The sequence below is a fragment of the Musa acuminata genome, chromosome BXJ1-8 (assembly GCF_036884655.1).
Source record: "Musa acuminata AAA Group cultivar baxijiao chromosome BXJ1-8, Cavendish_Baxijiao_AAA, whole genome shotgun sequence".
In the NCBI taxonomy this organism is placed as follows: Eukaryota; Viridiplantae; Streptophyta; class Magnoliopsida; order Zingiberales; family Musaceae; genus Musa; species Musa acuminata.
Window position 1 is genome coordinate 10,072,623 of NC_088334.1, and position 21,099 is coordinate 10,093,721.

General features: G+C 39.4%; 1 protein-coding gene and 1 pseudogene across 1 annotated transcript; both read left to right on the forward strand.

Annotated features, from left to right (window-relative positions):
• The first annotated feature begins 7,951 nt into the window (after positions 1–7,951).
• Positions 7,952–9,742, forward strand: LOC135588980 (thaumatin-like protein 1b). The gene is made up of 2 exons (XM_065081309.1): positions 7,952–8,893; positions 8,983–9,742. Exons 1-2 carry the CDS (start codon positions 8,839–8,841, stop codon positions 9,654–9,656), a joined length of 729 nt encoding a protein of 242 aa, XP_064937381.1. The 5' UTR covers positions 7,952–8,838; the 3' UTR covers positions 9,657–9,742.
• A 1,458-nt stretch (positions 9,743–11,200) lies between these two features.
• On the forward strand, positions 11,201–15,466 carry LOC135589094 (thaumatin-like protein 1; annotated as a pseudogene).
• Positions 15,467–21,099: the final 5,633 nt, after the last annotated feature.

The window sequence follows — 21,099 nt, forward strand, 5'->3', positions numbered from 1 at the left end:
ACCCTGCTGTGTGGATCACCGCTAGAGAGGAGGACGCTTGACCTCCTTCACCCTCTCCTAAGGATCTGCAAGGAAACAGGGATATACGATCTCCCTAGGTAACACAATCTCTATACGCAGTTTTGTGTTTTTGCGGATTTTGCGCACCAATCTTCGCACGACGATGAACATCTTTTTGGGAATCAGGGATTTTTGTTTTCTTGTTCTTCCGCTGCGCATATGATGTCGCCCCCCTATGATTTCCCAACAGTTATTCCTCCAATATATCAGGGTGATGGGGGAGATGTGCAGGAAGATGGTGTAGAGCCTGATGTTGATCTACCTGCAGGACATGTTGAGCGAGAAGAAGTAGGAGAGCAAGTTCCAGCAGAACCTCAATTGAGAAAATCTTCTAGACAACGTCAACCTTCCAGAAGATACTCTACATATGAGTATGTAATGCTTACTGATGCAGGTGAACCAGAGAATTACCAGGAAGTAGTTGAAAGTGAGCAGAAAGAAAAGTGGTTAGTTGCTATGCAGGAAGAGATGGATGCTCTTCAGAAGAACCACACTTATGATTTGGTGCTACTACCAAATAGAATGAAGGCTTTGAAGAACAAGTGGGTTTTCAAGTTGAAGACTCAAGAATATTGTTCTCAACCAAAGTACAAAGCTAGATTGGTTGTGAAAGGCTTTGGTAAAAAGAAAGGTATTGACTTTGAAGAAATTTTTTCTCCTGTTGTTAAAATGTCTTCTATTCGTGTTGCTCTTAGTATTGCTACTAGCCAGGACTTGGAGGTTGAGCAGTTAGATTTGAAGACAGCTTTCCTTCATGGGGATTTGGATGAGGAAATTTATATGGAGCAATCATAAGGCTTCAAAGTTAAAGGTAAAGAGAACTTTGTCTGCAAATTGAAGAAGAGCTTGTATGGGCTAAAGCAAGCTCCAAGACAGTGGTACAGAAAGTTTGATTTATTTATGATAGAAAATAGATACAAAAGAATGGCTTCAGATCATTGTGTATACATCAAATGGTTTGGTGAGGATTTTATTATTCTCTTACTTTATGTTGATGACATGCTTATTCTTGGGAAAGATATGTCTAAAATTGACAGGTTGAAGAAGGAACTGAGTGAGTCTTTTGCAATGAAGGATATTGGGCCAGCAAAACAAATACTAGGTATGCATATTTCCCGTGATAAGAAAAATAAGAAGATTTGGTTGTCACAGGAGAAATACATCGAGAAGATATTGGAAAGATTTAGTATGAGCAATGCAAAACCAGTTGGTTCTCATCTTGCAGGTCACTTCAAGTTGTGCTCAGAACAGAGTCCGTCAAGTGATGAGGAGAAGGAGAAAATGCAAAAGATTCCTTATGGTTCAGCAGTTAGAAGTTTAATGTATGAAATTGTATGTACAAGGCCAGACATCGCATATGCAGTTGGTGTTACTAGCAGATTTCTTGCAAATCCAAGCAAAGAGCACTAGGCAGTAGTGAAGTGGATTTTTAGATATCTCAGAGGGAGCTCTAAGGTTTGTTTAAGCTTTGGATGTGGACCACATGTGTTGACAGGTTACACAGATGCAGATATGGCAAGAGATATAGATACGAGAAAGTCTACTTCATGTTATGTACTTACTTTTGCAAGGGGAGCTGTGTCATGGCAATCCAGGTTGCAAAGGTGTATTGCTCTCCCCACCACAGAAGCAGAATATATTGCTGCTATAGAGGTATGCAAAGAAATGTTATGGATGAAAGAATTCTTACAAGAATTTGGGTTGAAACAAGAAAATTATGTGGTGCATTGTGACAGCCAGAGTGTCATCCAATTGTGTAAGAACCCAATGTTTCATTCCAAGTCAAAGCATATAGATGTCAGATACCACTGGATTCGAAATGTATTTGAAGAGAAGCAGTTGCAGCTTTAGAAAATTCACACAGATGACAACGGAGCAGACATATTGACAAAAACTTTACCAAAAGAAAGACAGGAGATATGCCGATAGCTGGTCGGCATGGCTTCACATTGAGGAGTCATGGGACAGCCTCCCTTATGGGCTGAAGGGGGAGGTTGTTGGGCTGGCAGCCCACAAATTCAGCCTATAGTGGGCTTGGGCAGCCCACAACCCACACCCCCTCTTAACCTAACCCTAATTAACAATAGGAGGGGTGTGGTGGCTGCGTTTTAGAGGCAGAAAAAGGAATATATATGGCAGCAACGTGGGAGAAGAAAACAGCCACGAGATTCCAAAGAAAAGGAGGAAAACAAGGCAGAAAAGGAAGAGAAAGAAAGGGAAGAAGACAAGGTCAATGCAGAGAGGCTGTTCTCAATCATCTAGCAGTGTTCTAATCTTAGGTTAGATCAAATATATAGTAGACTCTTGCTGTGATTACTTGGGGAGGTTTTAGATATTGTAGGTAGTGACGAGATCCTTGTATCCCAGTTATTCTCTTGTGATTGTTGTTAGGGTTTAGGGTAAGAGATTGAGATTTGTATATTTATTATTCTCATAGTGGATTATCTCTAGTTTGCCCCGTGGTTTTTACCCTTCACATTGAAGGGGTTTTCCACATATATCTTGGTGTTCTATTTGATTGTGATTCCATTTAATTCCGCTGCGTATTATGGTCTTCTAGTATTTGTTCATATACAAAGGTTATTCCTATTTATATCCCCATCAAAATCATTGTGAGAAAAATAATTATGATTTAGGATTTGACTTTTCTATAAATATATTATAGTTTTGGTGGGGAAACAGTAAGATACGATGAATACTTTGAGTACTCTTAGGTTTTTTTTTTTTTTCTAGGGTGCACAAAAAGGGTGTTCTATGAGGTTTTTAGAGATGATGAAATAAAAAATATAAATTTTGTAAAATCTATATGATTGGGTATAAAAGAGGATTAGGCTTGAGTGAGGATAACTTAATGATCTTGTAATTGATCTCACGTACTAAAGAATTTGGTTTTCATATTGAATTTAGGTTGAACCATAGTAAATCTTATACTGATTTTCTAGTATATTATATTATTATTGATCATTCACTTTGAATATTGATTAGGTCCAAGTCATTATATTACGTAATGAATTTAACATCATGCATTATATTATGTCCAAGTCATTATATTGATTAGGTCCAAGTCATTATGTTGATTAGGTCCGAGTCATTATGTCCATCTGTGATTCACCAAGCCCAAAGCATTCCTCTTGCACTCGATTTATCTTTTAAGGATAAAAATATTATATCTAACGTGACCATTATTATTATTATTATTATTTGGTCATGATGCATTCGTCTTTAAATCCATCGAAAGTACCTAATGTAATCCATGTCTCTTATGCCCAATTGATCCTTCTAGAAAAAATATATCTTACGTGTTAGGATTAATAAATATTTTAAAATATTTAGAACCAATGTTTAGAAAGAACAAGAAATCTTATTACGAGGAGAAATCATTGTGAGAAAAACAATTATGATTTAGGATTTGACTTTTCTATAAATATATTATAGTTTTGGTGGGGAAACAGTAAGATACGATGAATGCTTTGAGTACTCTTAGGTTTTTTTTCTTTTCTAGGGTGCACAAAGAGGGTGTTCTCTGAGGTTTATAGAGATGATGAAATTTTGTAAAATCTATATGATTGGGTATAAAAGAGGATTAGGCTTGAGTGATGATAACAATGATCTTGTAATTGATATCACGTACTAAAGAATTTGGTTTTCATAGTGGATTTAAGTTGAACCATAGTAAATCTTATATTGATTTTCTAGTATATTATATTATTATTGATCATTCACTTTGAATATTGATTAGGTCCAAGTCATTATATTAAGTAATGAATTTAACATCATGCATTATATTATGTCCAAGTCATTATGTTGATTAGGTCCGAGTCATTATGTCCATCTGTGATTCACCAAGCCCAAAGCATTTCTCTTGCACTTGATTTATTTATTCAGGTTAAAAATACTATATCTAACGTGACCATTATTATTATTATTATTTGGTCACGATGCATTCGTCTTTAAATCCATCGAAAGTACCTAATGTAATCCATGTCTCTTATGCCCAATTGATCCTTCTAGAAAAAATATATCTTACGTGTTAGGATTAATAAATATTTTAAAATCTTTAGAACCAATGTTTAAAAAGAACAAGAAATCTTAGTACGAGGAGAAATCATCTTGAAAATAATATTATGATTTAGGGTTTGACTTTTCTATAAATATGTTATAGTTTTGATGGTCAAACAATAAGATAAGATGAATACTTCGAGTACTTTTAGGTTTTTTATTTTTTCTAAGGTGCATAGAGAGGGTATTCTCCGGGGTTTTTAGAGATGATGAAATAAAAGATGTAAATTCTTTAAAATTGATATGATTAGCTATAAAAGAGGATTAGGCTTGAGTGAGGATAACTTAATGACCTTGTAATTGATCTCACATGGTAATGAATTTGATTTTCATCATGGATTTAGGTTGAACCATAGTAAATCTTATGTTGATTTTCTAGTATGTTATCTTATTATTGATCATTCACTTTGAATATTGATTAGGTCCAAGTCATTATATTACGTAATGAATTTAACATCGTGTATTATATTAGTCCAAGTCATTAAATTGATTAGGTCCAAGTCATTATGTTTATCAGGCATTATAGTTCCAAGTCATTAGGTCCAAGGCATTATAGTCATTAGGTACAAGTCATTAAATTGATTAGTTCCAAGTCATTATAGTTTCTAGTAAAGAATTTAATTTTCATCGTGCATTTATTCATTCATTCAAGATTTAGAAAAAAAAAAAAAACAAACATCAAAAGCACCTAACATTCGCTTTGCCATCCAACACGGACGGACGGACGGCTGCTTCACCAGAGACACAAGACATCCTATATGTATTTTTTTGGGTTAGTATCTTTGCCTACGTAGCTAATTCTATCTGGGATAGCAACAACAGTTGATAGCTACGCGTAGTAATTAAACTGTGAAGACAACCAACCATTAACGCTCTTTATCTCATTTCTAATTTTAATGACTTGGTCATTAAGTATCAAAATCTTGATAAGTGTATTCCATTTAGAATAGATGGAAATAAATTAATGCATATGGACCATATCATATTATTCACCTTCCTATGCTGGATGTCGATCCCAGATTCGGCATTCTGCATACGGTGCCACCTTTGGGTCGGTACACCTATCTCAGATCTCATGTACACAGTCAGTCCATGCACACGACAACTTGGCTCTATATAAAGTGCCCCTCACTGCGGAGTTGCAGATGCTGGCGCCGGACGGGAGCGTGGTGGGGTGCAAGAGCGCATGCTTAGCCTTCGACACGTACGAGTACTGCTGCAAGGGCCAGTACGATAGCCCGGACACATGCAAGCCCACCAGCTACTCCAAGATGTTCAAGGATGCGTGTCCTCAAGCTTATAGTTATGCTTATGATGACAAGAGCAGCACCTTCACCTGCGTGGGGGCTAATTACGATATCACCTACTGCCCTTGAAACCAACGTACATCTATCATAAGCTTATTCTTATCTCGCTTTGGCTCTCGAGAGAGCATAAATAAAAGAAGAGTTTCAAAGTTCTATTCGTGTCATTTGACTTTCATTTTTCTTGCTTTGGACATCGATCATTCATTTCTAGGGAACAAAATGCATACAACACGCTGCCTCATGAGATAAACAAAGGAACAAACTTTATATACGAACAAATATAAATCGATCGTAACACACAACAGAATTAAATGAAAATTATAATCAAATAGGATATTAAGATTTATGTGATAAAAATCATGGGGTAAACAATAGAAAATTCACTATAAGAATAATGAATATACAAATATCAGAATCTCTTGCCGAAAACCAAAATAACAATCACAAAAGAATAACTGGGATGCAAGGATTACGTTACTATATATAATATCCAAATTCTCCCTAAGTAATTACAATAAGAATCTATTGTAGATATGATCTAACCCAATATGAGAATACTGCCTATATTGGATGATTGAGAACACCCTCTGTATTGTCCTTGTCTTCTTTCCTTTTCTTTTATCTTATTTTTATATCATTTTCTTAAGTTTTCTGCATCTTTTTTCATAGCCACCATACCTCATTTATTATATCTAGATTTATGTTAATAATGGAATATGGGCTGTTAAAACCTATTATGAACTGAACCAATGGGTCGTCTGTCCAACATTGTCAAACTATACAAGAAGGTTAAATAAATAAAAATTTATAATTGACAAGAACAGAACAACAAGATGGCTGACTCACCTTTGGTGGATACATTGACGCCAAGATTAGGACGAGGAGGAGCTTCTATGCTTTGTGACCTTATATGCTTCAAACATGTCTTTGTTATTGAATGTAGTCTATTCTTTTTTTTTTTTGGCACCTAAAGGATGGAGGCGACGATAGAAAGAATGAGAAAACGAACGACCGCACTAAAAGAATGAGAAAACGAACGACCGCACTATTGAATAGTATAGGCAAAAAGAGATCGAAAAGGAAGAGAAGAGAAGAGAGAGTGGGAGAGAGAGGAAAGGGAGATTTGATAATGGTACGATAAAAAAACAGAGAGTAGTGGTCGCAAATAAAAAAATGCAGCGGAAAGAAACCGAAACCCACTGCCCACATGGCCGCAGCTCCGCAGGCCTCAGCCCACTGTGGTCGTAGAATCTAACGTTATGTCTTCATACCGGTTGAGCCGATGCATTGATCTTAAGGTTGTGGTGTGAAGAGTTAAAAAAGTGTCATTGCAGGTCAAAAAATAATTTGATTTTAATTAGAGTTATGTTCTCAAAGAAAAAAATATGATTAATTAATCTAACACTGTAATATTCTGATAATTAGGTTGGACCCACGACTCGAGTAACACACAACAAAAGAAGAAAACCTACGAGCTGGCTCTAATCTGGACCAGCTACATACCAAAGTTATGATTTGGCTGCGACATGACTTGCTCAAACTGGCCTTTCCCCTCTGCCCTTTGATGCCCATAGGCGAAGTAGAACTTTAGTCGCAGCACTGTCTCTCTCTCCTTCTTCGTCGCCATCCTGATCTCAGGTCCGTGATCATTGGTTCTATGTATGCCTTCCCTTGACATTGTTATGTCATTCATTCATGCATGATACTTGTTGATGCTTCTTCAGGCGCACACTCCGCCACCTTTAGCTTCAAGAACAACTGCTCCTTCACTATTTGGCCTGCCTCGTTGGCCAATTTCGACATAGGTGCTCTTTCCCAGACCGGATTCCTGCTGGCAGTCGCGCCTCCTTTTCACTGGATGCGCCACACACCTGGGGAGGCCAGCTGTGGTCTCGGCAAACGTGTTCCACGGACTCGGTGGGCAAATTCTCATGCTTCACCGGGGACTGCAGCATTGGGCAGGTGGCGTGCAATGGGGCGGGAGGAGCGTCGCCGACAATGCTAATCGAGTTCATGATTCATAGTTGTCTAGGTAGTTATCGTGATCTAGTAGTTATACGGTGACTTCAATAACTACCTCAATCGTTATCTAGAAGTTATAGGGTAGTTTCAATAACTACCTTTATCTTGGGTGACATGGTGATATGGGTAGTTACCACTAGTTCTATAAATATGATCATAGTTCATAAAGCAAGGAAATATAGAGAGTGGCTTCAATAACTACCTTAATCATGATCTAGAAGTTATAGGGTAGTTTCTATAACCACCTTTATCTTGGGTGACATGGTGATATGGGTAGTTACCACTAGTCCTATAAATATGATCATAGTTCATAAAGCAAGGAAATATAGAGAGTGGCTTCAATAACTATCTTAATCATGATCTAGAAGGTATAGGGTAGTTTCTATAACTATCTTTATCTTGGGTGACATGGTGATATGGGTAGTTACCACTAGTCCTATAAATATGATCATAGTTCATAAAGCAAGGAAATATAGATGAGAATACTGCTTAGATTGGATGATTGAGAACAGTAGATTGGATGATTGAGAACAGTCTCGACGTTATCCTTGTCTTCTTTTTTTTTTTTCTCTTCTCATATTTTTATGTCCTTTTTTTTTTCTGATTTTGAATCATGTTGTTGCTGTAGTTTTCTATCCATTTTTTTCATAGCCCTCACACCCCCTTTATTAGATTTAGGTTTAGGTTAATAAGGGAAGTGAGCTATAGGCTGTTAAAGCCCACAATGGGCTGTCTGCCCAACACGACCAAGCCATATAAGAAGGAAAAATAAAGTAGAAAATTATAATCTGACAAGAACATAACAACAAGATTGGGATGAGGAGGAGCTTCTATACTTTGTGATCTTATTTGCTTCAAACATGTCTTTGTTCTTCAATTTAGTCTGTTCTTTCTTTTCTCACTTAAATGATGGAGACGGACGACAGAAAGAAAAAAAAAGAAAAAAAAAAAGGAGAAAACGATCGACCGCACTATTGAATAATGTAGACAATGAGAGATGGAATAGAAAGAGAAGAGAGAGAGAGAGATAGTCGAAAGGGAGATTTGTTGATCGTGACGAGAAAGAACAGAGAGTAGTAGTTGGAATCCAGTAGAAAGAAATCGAAACCGACTGCCCATAGGGCCTCAGCCCACAGTGGTCGTAAAATCGAACATTATGTCTTCATACTGGTTGAGCTAAGCATATGGACCATCTTATTCACCTTCCTATGCTGGAAGTCGATCCCAGATTCGGCATTCTGCATACGGTGCCACCTTTGGGTCGGTACACCTATCTCAGATCTCATGTACACAGTTCATGCACACGACAACTTGGCTCTATATATAGTGCCCCCTCACTCTGACGTTTCGTCTCACCCCAACTCCTCTTAGTTCTCCGGAGCCTTCCTCTATGGCGCAGCCACGACTCGTCTCTCTCGCCTTCTTCGTCGCCGTCCTGATCTCAGGTCTGTTATCATCACTGGTTCTATGCATGCCTTCCTTTGCCATTGTTACGTCGTGTGTTCTTGCACGACACCTGTCGGTGCTTCTTCAGGCGCCCACTCCACCACCTTTAACTTCAAGAACAACTGCTCCGACCCTGTTTGGCCTGCCTCGCTGAACAATTCCGGCAAAGGTGCTCTTTCCCAGACCGGATTCCAGCTGGACAGTGGCGCCTCCTTTTCGCTGGATGCGCCACCCGCCTGGGGAGGCCGGCTGTGGGCTCGGCACAAATGTTCCACCGACTCGTCCGGTAGATTCTCGTGCCTCTCCGGGGACTGCGGCACTGGGCAGGTGGCGTGCAATGGGGCGGGAGGAGCGCGGCCGACCACGCTCGTCGAGTTCACCCTGCAGGGCGACGGAGGCAAGGATTTCTACGACGTGAGCTGCATCGACGGCTTCAACGTGCCGGTGTCGGTCGTTCCCAGCGGGGGATCGAACTGCGACAGCACGTCGTGCCGGACGAACATCAACGCGCGGTGCCCCACGGAGTTGCAGATGCTGGCACCGGACGGGAGCGTGGTGGGGTGCAAGAGCGCATGCGTAGCCTTCGACACGGACGAGTACTGCTGCCGGGGCCAGTACAATAGCACGGACACATGCAAGCCCACCAGCTACTCCAAGATGTTCAAGGATGCGTGTCCTCAAGCTTATAGTTATGCTTATGATGACAAGAGCAGCACCTTCACCTGCGTGGGGGCTAATTACGATATCACCTACTGCCCTTGAAACCAACGTACATCTATCACAAGCTTCTTCTTATCTCGCTTTGGCTCTCGAGAGAGCATAAATAAAAGAAGAGTTTCAAAGTTCTATTCGTGTCATTTGACTTCGATCATTCATTTCTAGGGAACAAAATGCATACAACACGCTGCCTGATGAGATAAACAAAGGAACCAACTTTGTATACGAATAAATATAAATTGATCGTAACACACAATAGAATTAAATGAAAATCATAATCAAATAGGAAATTAAGATTTACGTTATAAAAATCATAGGGCAAACAAAAGAAAATTCACTATAAGAATAATGAATATATAAATCTCAGAGTCTTTTGCTCAAAACTAAAGTAATAATTACAAAAGAATAACTATGATACAATGATTACATCACTGTACACAATATTCAAAATCTCCCCAAATAATCATAAAAAAAATTTATTGTAGATCTAATCTAATATTAGATGAGAATACTGCTTAGATTGGATGATTGAGAACAGTCTCGGCGTTATCCTTGTCTTCTTCTTTTTTTTCTCTTCTCTTATTTTTATGTCCTTTTTTTTCTGATTTTGAATCATGTTGCTGCTGTAGTTTTCTATCCATTTTTTTCATAGCTCTCACACCCTCTTTATTAGATCTAGGTTTAGGTTAATAAGGGAAGTGGGCTGCTATTAAAGCCCACAATGGGCTGTCTGCCCAACACGACCAAGCCGTAAAAGAAGGAAAAATAAAGTAGGAAATTATAATCTGACAAGAACATAACAACAGGATGAGGAGGAGCTTCTATACTTTGTGATCTTATTTGCTTCAAACATGTCTTTGTTCTTCAATTTAGTCTGTTCTTTCTTTTCTCACTTAAATGATGGAGACGGACGACAGAAAGATAAAAAAAGAAAAAAAAAAAAAAAAGGAGAAAACGATCGACCGCACTATTGAATAATGTAGACAATGAGAGATGGAATAGAAAGAGAAGAGAGAGAGAGAGATAGTCGAAAGGGAGATTTGTTGATCGTGACGAGAAAGAACAGAGAGTAGTAGTTGGAATCCAGTAGAAAGAAATCGAAACCGACCGCCCATAGGGCCTCAGCCCACAGTGGTCGTAGAATCGAACATTATGTCTTCATACTGGTTGAGCTAAGCATATGGACCATCTTATTCACCTTCCTATGCTGGAAGTCGATCCCAGATTCGGCATTCTGCATACGGTGCCACCTTTGGGTCGGTACACCTATCTCAGATCTCATGTACACAGTTCATGCACACGACAACTTGGCTCTATATATAGTGCCCCCTCACTGCGACGTTTCGTCTCACCCCAACTCCTCTTAGTTCTCCGGAGCCTTCCTCTATGGCGCAGCCACGACTCGTCTCTCTCGCCTTCTTCGTCGCCGTCCTGATCTCAGGTCTGTTATCATCACTGGTTCTATGCATGCCTTCCTTTGCCATTGTTACGTCGTGTGTTCATGCACGACACCTGTCGGTGCTTCTTCAGGCGCCCACTCCACCACCTTTAACTTCAAGAACAACTGCCCCGACCCTGTTTGGCCTGCCTCGCTGAACGATTCCGACAAAGGTGCTCTTTCCCAGACCGGATTCCAGCTGGACAGTGGCGCCTCGTTTTCGCTGGATGCGCCACCCGCATGGGGAGGCCGGCTGTGGGCTCGGCACAAATGTTCCACCGACTCGTCCGGTAGATTCTCGTGCCTCTCCGGGGACTGCGGCACTGGGCATGTGGCGTGCAATGGGGCTGGAGGAGCGTCGCCGACCACGCTCGTCGAGTTCACCCTGCAGGGCGACGGAGGCAAGGATTTCTACGACGTGAGCTGCGTCAACGGCTTCAACGTGCCGGTATCGGTCGTTCCCAGCGGGGGGTCAAACTGCGACAGCACGTCGTGCCGGACGAACATCAACGCGCGGTGCCCCACGGAGTTGCAGATGCTGGCGCCCGGACAGGAGCTTGGTGGGGTGCAAGAGCGCATGCTTAGCCTTCGACACGAACGAGTACTGCTGCATGGGCCAGTACGGTCGCCCGGACACATGCAAGCCCACCAGCTACTCCAAGATGTTCGAGGATGCGTGTCCTCCAGCTTATAGTTATGCTTGTTAGAGCTAACCCCAAGAAATTTATCAAAAGATAATTTTGGCAACCCGACAAAAACAATAAAGCGGAAAGAATAAACGAGATAAGAACATCAAATTTACGTGGTTCGGTCAATTAACCTTGACCTACATCCACGGACGAAAGATGAGCAAATCACTACTATAAAAGAGACTTTTACAAATATCTTAGGAAGATGTTCCTATGCCATAAAACACCCGAAAATACTAAACTAGAAAAACCTCAACTATAAGCCCAAACTATTTATTTAACTAAGTATGAACTTAAACCCAAAGCAGACACTTAGGTTTTTCTTATTGTGCCACTTGTGGTGTATCTGACTTCAAAGCTCAGACCCTTATTTATAGTTCCAATAGAAGATAACAAACCTGATTTTTTCGATGTGGGACTATGGGACTTGCCAAACTAACAAATCTCCACCTTGGCATGTCCCAACAAAACTTGCTCCACCTTATTCATAAAAGCCCCAACGGGCAATCACCAACAATGAACACCAACCAAGTCCAAGCACTGTTTGAACTTGTAAACTGGAATAGGCTTCGTAAGCATATCAGTTGGATTGTCATTCGTATGAATTTTCTGAACAAAGACCTTTCTCTCTGCAATAGTATCCCATTTGCATCCAATAATTTTAGTACCCGAAGGCGGCTTCACAAGATCCCAAGTTCTATTCGAATGGAGAGATTCAATTTCTTCATTCATCGCGATCAACCACTTAGCGGAATTATCACAAGAAACTGCATCTGAGTAGGAAGTAGGCTCTCCAACTTCACTTGTTTCTTCTGCAACAGACAAAGCATATGTAACCAAATTTGCATATCTTTGTGATGGTCAAATATCTCTCCGTGGTCTATCATTGGCTATGGAATATTGCTCTTCCTTTGGATCATCTGCGTCAATAGACTCGGGATCATCTACTGGCATTCTTTGAGTAGAAGAGTTCGATTGAAAAGAATCAAACCTACCAATCTCAAGCTCCACCTGCTTCTGTGCACTATCATTTGTACAACTAGTAGATTCCTCTTTAGAAGATAACATAGATAATTCATCAAAAGTAACATCTTTACTGATTACAAATTTTGGGGATTTGGGATCAGAACACCATAATCTATATCCTTTCACCCCAGAAGCATACCCAAGGAAAATGTATTTTTTAGCTCGAGGCTCTAATTTTTCTTCATTTATATGCATGTATGCTGGACACCCAAAAATTTTTAAATCAGAGTAATCAGCAGGAGTACCTTACCAAACTTCCTCCGGAGTTTTAAAGTTAAGTGCTGTAGAAGGAGCGCGGTTGACAACGTAACAGGCCATATTAATCGCCTCTGCCCAAAAGTCCTTTGTCAACCATGCATTTGAGATCATACACCTTGCTCTCTCCAAAAGGTGTTCTGTTCATACGTTCGGCCACACCATTTTACTGAGGCGTCATCCTAACAGTGCGATGCCGAACGATTCCTTCACTTTTGCAAAATTCATTAAAGTCACCTTCACAAAATTTCATGCCATTATCTATTCGAAGCCGCTTAATCTGTTTACCTATTTGCTTCTCAATCAAAGCCTTCCATTATTTAAAGGTTAGAAAAACATCATTTTTATGCTTCAAAAAATAAACCCAAACTTTCCTGGAATAATCATCAATGAAAGTCAACATATACCTGGCACCACCTTTAGACTGAACATGAGTTGGACCCCAAAGGTCTGAATGAATATAGTCAAGAGTACCTTTTGTTTTATGAACTGCCGGAGAATTGAAGCCGACTCTTTTCTATTTTCCAAAAATGCGGTGTTCACAAAAATCCAGTGGCCCAGTACTCTGTCCGTAAAGTAGACCCCTTTTGCTCAATATACTCAAACCTTTTTTGCTCATATGACCCAAACGCATATGCTATAATTTGGTGATGTCAAAATCAGACAATGATGATGACTAGACTGCAACCGAGCCTGTGACAGTAGTTCCCTGCAGAATATATAAACTACCAGACCTACAAGCTTTCATAACAACAAGAGCACTTCTAGAAACTTTCATAACTCCACCTTCAGTTGTGTATTTACACCCAAGGGCCTCTAGGGTGCCTAAAGAGATGAGATTCTTTTTTAAATCAGGAACATATCTAACATTAGTGAGTGTCCTCACAATACCATCATGCATTTTAATTCGGATTGTTCCTCTACCAACATCACATGCTACATTATTTCCCATCAAAACAATTCCACCATTACCAGATTCATATGTGGAAAACAAATCTCTATTATGACACATGTGATAAGAACAACCAGAATCTAAAATTCATTCATTTTTAGACCTCGTCCTGTCATCAATAGCAGAGAAAATATTTCCAACATTCTCATCAGTTGCTACACTAGCTTCAGCGGATTCAATAGTTTTCTCAACAAATTTTTTCTTTTGCTTTAATTTATTTTTCAATTTAAAGCAATCAGATTTAATGTGCCCTATTTTATGATAATATCTGCACTCCAAATTTCTATGTCTGGATTTAGATATAGATTTAGATCTACTTCTGTCAAATTCCCTTTTATTTGTTCTCCCTCTAACAACCAGACCTTCAACCTAATTCTCTCTACTTTCACCAGTGATATCTCTGTCTATCTGCTCCTTAGATTTTAGTGCTGATTTAATTTCCTGATATGAAATTGTTTCTTTTCCATAAATCATAGTATCACGAAAATGCTTAAAAGATTGGGGAAGAGAACACAAAAGTAACAAGGCCTTATCCTCATCATCAATTTTTGCATCTATATTCTCCAAATCCTTAACCAAAGAATCAAATTTATCAAGATGTGAGAGTATAGATATACCTTCAGTCATCCGAAGCATATATAAACTCTGCTTTAACTAGAGGCGATTCTCTACTGTCCTCTTCATATACAAGGTTTTAAGCTTGTCCCACAAGCTCTTAGCCGTAGTTTCCATAGCTACCTCCCGTAAAACCTCGTCAGAGAGATTTAGAATAATGTTGGATCGGGCCTTCTTATCCATACCCGCAAGATCTTCCTTTGACGTACCATCTGGAATGTTCTCAGCTCCCTATAATGCTAAATCAACTCCGTCTTGAATCAGAATGACCTCCACCTTAAGTTGCCACATGTCGAAGTTGACATTTCTGTCGAATTTCTCGACAACAATCTTTGTTATTGTTATCGTTGCCAAAAGATCCCGAAACCAGGCTCTGATACCAGTTTGTTAGAGCTAGCCCTAGAAAATTTAACAAAAGGTAATTTTGGCAACCCGACAAGGACAATAAAGCGGAAAGAATAAAAGTGACAAGAACACCAGATTTACGTGGTTCGGTCAATTAACCTTGACCTACATCCATGGACGAAAGAGGAGCAAATCACTACTATAAAAGAGACTATTACAAATGCCTTAGGAAGATGTTCCTAAGCCATAAAACACCCGAAAATACTAAACAAGAAAAACCACAACTATAAGCCCAAACTATTTAACTGAGTATGGACTTAAACCCAAAGCAGACACTTAGTTTTTCTTGTGGTGCCACTTGTGGTGCATCTGACTTCAAAGCTCAGGCCCTTATTTATAGTTCCAATAGGAGATAACAAGCCTGATTTTTCCGATGTGGGACTATGGGACTTGCCAAACTAACAATGCTTATGAGGACAAGAGCAGCACCTTCACCTGCGTGGGGGCTAATTACGATATCACCTACTGCCCTTGAAACCAACGTACATCTATCACAAGCTTCTTCTTATCTCGCTTTGGCTCTTGAGAGAGCATAAATAAAAGAAGAGTTTCAAAGTTCTATTCGTGTCATTTGACTTCCATCTTTCTTGCTTTGGACAATGATCATTCATTTCTAGGGAACAAAATGCATACAACATGCTGCCTCATGAGATAAACAAAGGAACAAACTTTGTATACGAATAAATATAAATCAATCATAACACACAACAGAATTAAATGAAAATCACAATCAAATAGGACATTAAGATTTACGTTATAAAAATCACGGGGCAAACAAAAGAAAATTCACTATAAGAATAATGAATATATAAATCTCAGAGTCTCTTGCTCAAAACTCAAGTAATAATTACAAAAGAATAACAAAGATACAAGGATTACATCACTGTACACAATATTCAAAATCTCCCCAAGTAATCACAACAAAAATCTACTGTAGATCTAATCTAATATTAGATGAGAATACTGCTTAGATTGGATGATTGAGAACAGTCTCGCCATTATCCTTGTCTTCTTCCTTTTTTTCTTTTCTCTTATTTTTATGTCCTTTTTTCCTGATTTTGAATCACGTTGCTGCTGTAGTTTTCTATCCCTTTTTTTCATAGCACTCACACCCCCTTTATTAGATCTAGGTTTAGGTTAATAAGGGAAGTGGGCTATAGGCTGTTAAAGCCCACAATGGGCTGTCTGCCCAACACGACCAAGCCATACAAGAAGGAAAAATAAAGTAGAAAATTATAATCTGACAAGAACATAACAACAAGATTGGGACGAGGAGGAGCTTCTATGCTTTGTGATCTTATATGCTTCAAACATGTCTTTGTTCTTCAATGTAGTCTATTCTTTCTTTTCTCACCTAAAGGATGGAGACAGACGACAGAAAGAAAAAAAAGGAGAAAACGAGCGACCACACTTTTGAATAATGTAGGCAAGTAGAGATTGAAAAGGAAGAGAAGAGAGAGAGAGATAGAGGAAAGGGAGATTTGATGATCGGACAAGAAAGAACAAAGAGTAGTGGATGTAAATGTCTTTGTTCTTCAATGTAGTTTGTTCTTTCTTTTCTCACCTAAAGGATGGAGACGGACGATAGAAAGAAAAAAAAAAGGAGAAAACGAGCGACCGCACTATTGAATAATGTAGGCAAGGAGAGATCGAAAAGGAAGAGAAGAGAGAGAGAGAGATAGAGGAAAGGGAGATTTGATGATCGTGATGAGAAAGAACAGAGAGTAGTGGTTGCAAATGAAAGAATGCAGTAAGAAGAAATCGAAACCAACTGCCCATAGGGCCTCAGCCCACAGTGGTCTTAGAAACGAACATTATGTCTTCATACTGGTTGAGCTAATGCATATGGACCATATTATTCACCTTCCTATACTGGATGTCAATCCCAGATTCGGCATTCTGCATACGGTGCCACCTTTGGGTCGGTTCACGTAACTCAGATCTCATGTACACAGTCCATGCACACGACAACTTGGCTCTATATAAAGTGCCCCTCAATACGATGTTTCGTCTCACCCCAACTCCTCTTAGTTCTCCAGAGCCTTCCTCTATGGCGCAGCCACGACTCATCTCTCTCGCCTTCTTCGTCGCCGTCCTGATCTCAGGTCTGTTATCATCACTGGTTCTATGCATGCCTTCCTTTGCCATTGTTATGTCGTGTGTTCATGCACGACACCTGTCGGTGCTTCTTCAAGCGTGCACTCCACCACCTTTAACTTCAAGAATAATTGCCCCGACCCTGTTTGGCTTGCCTCGCTGGCCAATTCCGACAAAGGTGCTCTTTCCTAGACCAGATTCCAACTGGACAGTGGCGCATCCTTTTCGCTGGATGCGCCACCCGCCTAGGGAGGCCGGCTGTGGGCTCGGCACAAATGTTCCACCGACTCGTCTGTGATGGGGATATAAACAAGAATAACCTTTGTATATTAACAAATACTAGAAGACCATAATACACAACAGAATTAAATGGAACCACAATCAAATAAAACACCAAGATATACGTAGAAAACTCATTCAATGTGAAGGGTAAAAATTACGTGGCAAACTAGAAATAATCCACTATGAGAGTAATGAATATACAAATCTCAATCTCTTGCCCTAAACCCTAGTAACAATCTAAAGAGAATAACTGGGATACAAGGATCATGTCACTGCCTATAATATCTAAAACCTCCCCAAGTAATCACAGCAAGAGTCTACTGTAGATTTGATCTAACCTGAGATGAGAACACTACTAGATGATTGAGAACAGCCTCTCTGCGTTGTCCTTGTCTTCTTCCCTTTCTTTCTCTTCCTTTTTTGTCTTGTTTTCTTCCTTTCTTTAGAATCCCGTGGCTATTTTCTTCTCCCACGTTGCTGCCCAATTTATGCCTTTTTCTGCCTCTAAAACGTAGCCACCACACCCCTTATAATGTTAATTATGGTTAGGTTAAGAGGGGGTGAGGGTTGTGGGCTGCCCAAGCCCACTATGGGATGAATTTGTGGGCTGCCAACCCAACAACCTCCCCCTTCAGCCCATAAGAGAGGCTGTCCCATGACTCCTCAATGTGAAGCCATGCCGACCAGTTGTCGGCATATCTCCTGCCTTTCTTTTGGTAAGGTCTTTATTCCATTTGGTAGCAGTACCAAATCATAAGTGTGGTTCTTCTGAATAGCATCCATCTCTTCCTGCATAGCAACTAACCACTTCTCTTTCTGCTCAGTTTCAACTACTTCCTGGTAACTCTCTGGTTCACCTGCATCAGTAAGCATCACATACTCATCTGTAGAATATCTTCTGGAAGGTTGAAGTTGTTTAGAAGATCTTCTCAATTGAGGTTCTGTTGGAACTTGCTCTCCTGCTTCTTCTTGCTCAACATGTCCTGCAGGTAGATCAACATTAGGCTCTACACCATCTTCTTGCATATCTCCCCCATCACCCTGATATACTGGAGGAATAATTGCGTCACAATCTGCTAATCCTTCTGCAGAAGTATTGGCTAGTGCCTTCTTCTTCAAATCTTCAAAAGTTTGATCCTCAAAGAAGACTACATCTCTGCTTCTAAACACCTTTTGCTTTTCTGGATCCCAAAGCCTGTAACCAAAATGATCATATGAGTAACCAAGAAAAATACATTCTTTAGTCTTACTATCCAGCTTGGACCTCTCATTATCTGGAACATGTGCAAATGCACGATAACCAAACACTCTCAAATGCTTGTAGGAAACATCTTTCCCTGACCATACATGCTCTGCAACATCACCATCTAAGGCTGTACATGGTGATAAATTGATCACATCAACCGCATTCCTCAAAGCCTCATCTCAAAACCTTTTGGGTAGCTTGGCCTGTGAAAGCATACATCTGATCTTTTCCATGATGGTGCGATTCATCCTCTCTACAATTGTATTATGCTGAGGTGTACCAGGAACTGTCATCTCATGTTGGATCCCATGTGACCTGCAATAGTCATTAAACAATCCTATATACTCACCACTATTATCTGATCTTATGCGTTTCAATTTTCTTTCCGTCTCCCTTTCAACCTTGGCATGAAACTCTTTAAAGACATTAATAACATTATCTTTTAGTCTTCAAAGCATAGGCCCAAACTTTCTTGGAAAAATCATCTATAAAAATGACAAAATAAAGTGCACCACTTATACCAAGAACATCAACAGATCCACCAGGAGTTTTTATCCTCAAAGGACCACATACATCTGTATAAACACGGTATAAGGCATGCATTTTTCTAGACAAAGCAGGACTAGCAAATGAAACTCTATGTTGTTTATCTGCCAAACAATCAATACAAGAGTTCAGATGTATACCTCTAAGGTCTAGTAATACCTCTCTCTTGGAAAGAGCTTACAGCCCCTTCTTGCTCATGTGTCGCAGTCGCCTATACCACAACTCTATGCTGAAGTCTTTTTCTGTGGCATTTAACTGCTCACCATAAGCTTTAGCCTGCAACATATACAAAGTATGACATTTCTTTCCATTAGCTATAACAAGAGAATCCTTACTGAGCTTTCATTGCCCTTTGTGAAATCTGCTATAATAGTTTTCATCATCTAGCCTTCCAACTGAAATTAAATTCAGCCTCAAGTCAACCACATGTCTCACATCCTTAAGTACCAATTTACAGCCTAGGTTGGTCTTTAAATGGATATCACCCATGCTTATAATGTTTGCTGTGCCATAGTTGCCCATCTTGACAATACCAAAATTTCCAGACCTGTATGTAGTAAAAAACTCCCTCTGTGGTGTAGCATGATAAGAAGCATCTGTGTCAATCACCCACTCAAGATCCTGACACACACAAGAAAAAATATCATCAGAAGGAGACAAAATCAAATAATCACCACCCTGCATTGTAGTTGTGATATTATCTTTTGACTCTATAGACTCCACTTCTTTTCCCTTTTTCTTACTTTTCTTAGGTTGCTTACATTGGTTCTTGTAATATCCTTTCTCACCATAATTATAGCAAATAATATCTTTTCTTGATCTTGACTTACTTTTACCCATGCGTGAACTACTTCTAGACTTTGACCTTCCTCTATTCTTTGAGATAAGTGCTTGTGAATCATTCTGAAATGTTGTCGAACTCTTTCTTCTCAACTCCTCATTCAACAAATTGCTTGTTACTTGACTCATAGTGACAACACCATCTGACGCAGAATTACAGAGGGAAACCACCAGTGTCTCCAAACTTTTTGGTAATGAACTGAGAAGTAACAATGCTTGCAACTCATCATCAAAAGATATTTTCATAGAGGATAACTTGTTAGTAATACTTTATATTTTATTCAAATGTTCAACAATAGAAGCACCCTTTCTATATTTTAGGTTCACAAGTTTTCTGATCAAAAAAGCTTTGTTGCCAGTTGTTTTTCTTTCATGGAGACTTTCCAACTTTTTCTAAAGAGAATATGCAAAAATTTCAGTAAAAACATGGTGAAAGACACTATCATCAAGCCACCGTCGAATAAATCCAATTGTTTTTCGATCTAACCTCTTCCACTCATCATTTGTCATAGTTATGGATTTTGCACTATCCCCCTACAAAAGTCCATACAAATATTTGCAAGAGATCTTCCATTCTTAGTTTCCATATCATCAAATTGTTTCCATTTAAACTAATCATGCGAGAAACATTACTGGCCTCCATGTTCAAATACAAAATTAAATCACCAAAACCCCTTGCTCTGATACTAGTTGATGGGGATATAAATAGGAATAACCTTTGTATATGAACAAATACTAGAAAACCATAATACGCAGCGGAATTAAATGGAACCATAATAAAATAGAACACCAAGATATATATGGAAAACCAGTTCAATGTGAAGGGTAAAAACCATGGGGCAAACTAGGGATAATCCACTATTATAATAATGAATATACAAATCTCAATCTCTTGCTCTAAACCCTAACAACAATCTTAAGAAAATAACTGGGATACAAGGATCATGTCACTGCCTACAATATCTAAAACCTACCCAAGTAATCACAGCAAAAGTCTACTGTAGATTTGATCTAACCTGAGATGAGAACACTGTTAGATGATTGAGAACAGCCTCTCTGCGTTGTCCTTATCTTCTTCCCTTTCTTTCTCTTCCTTT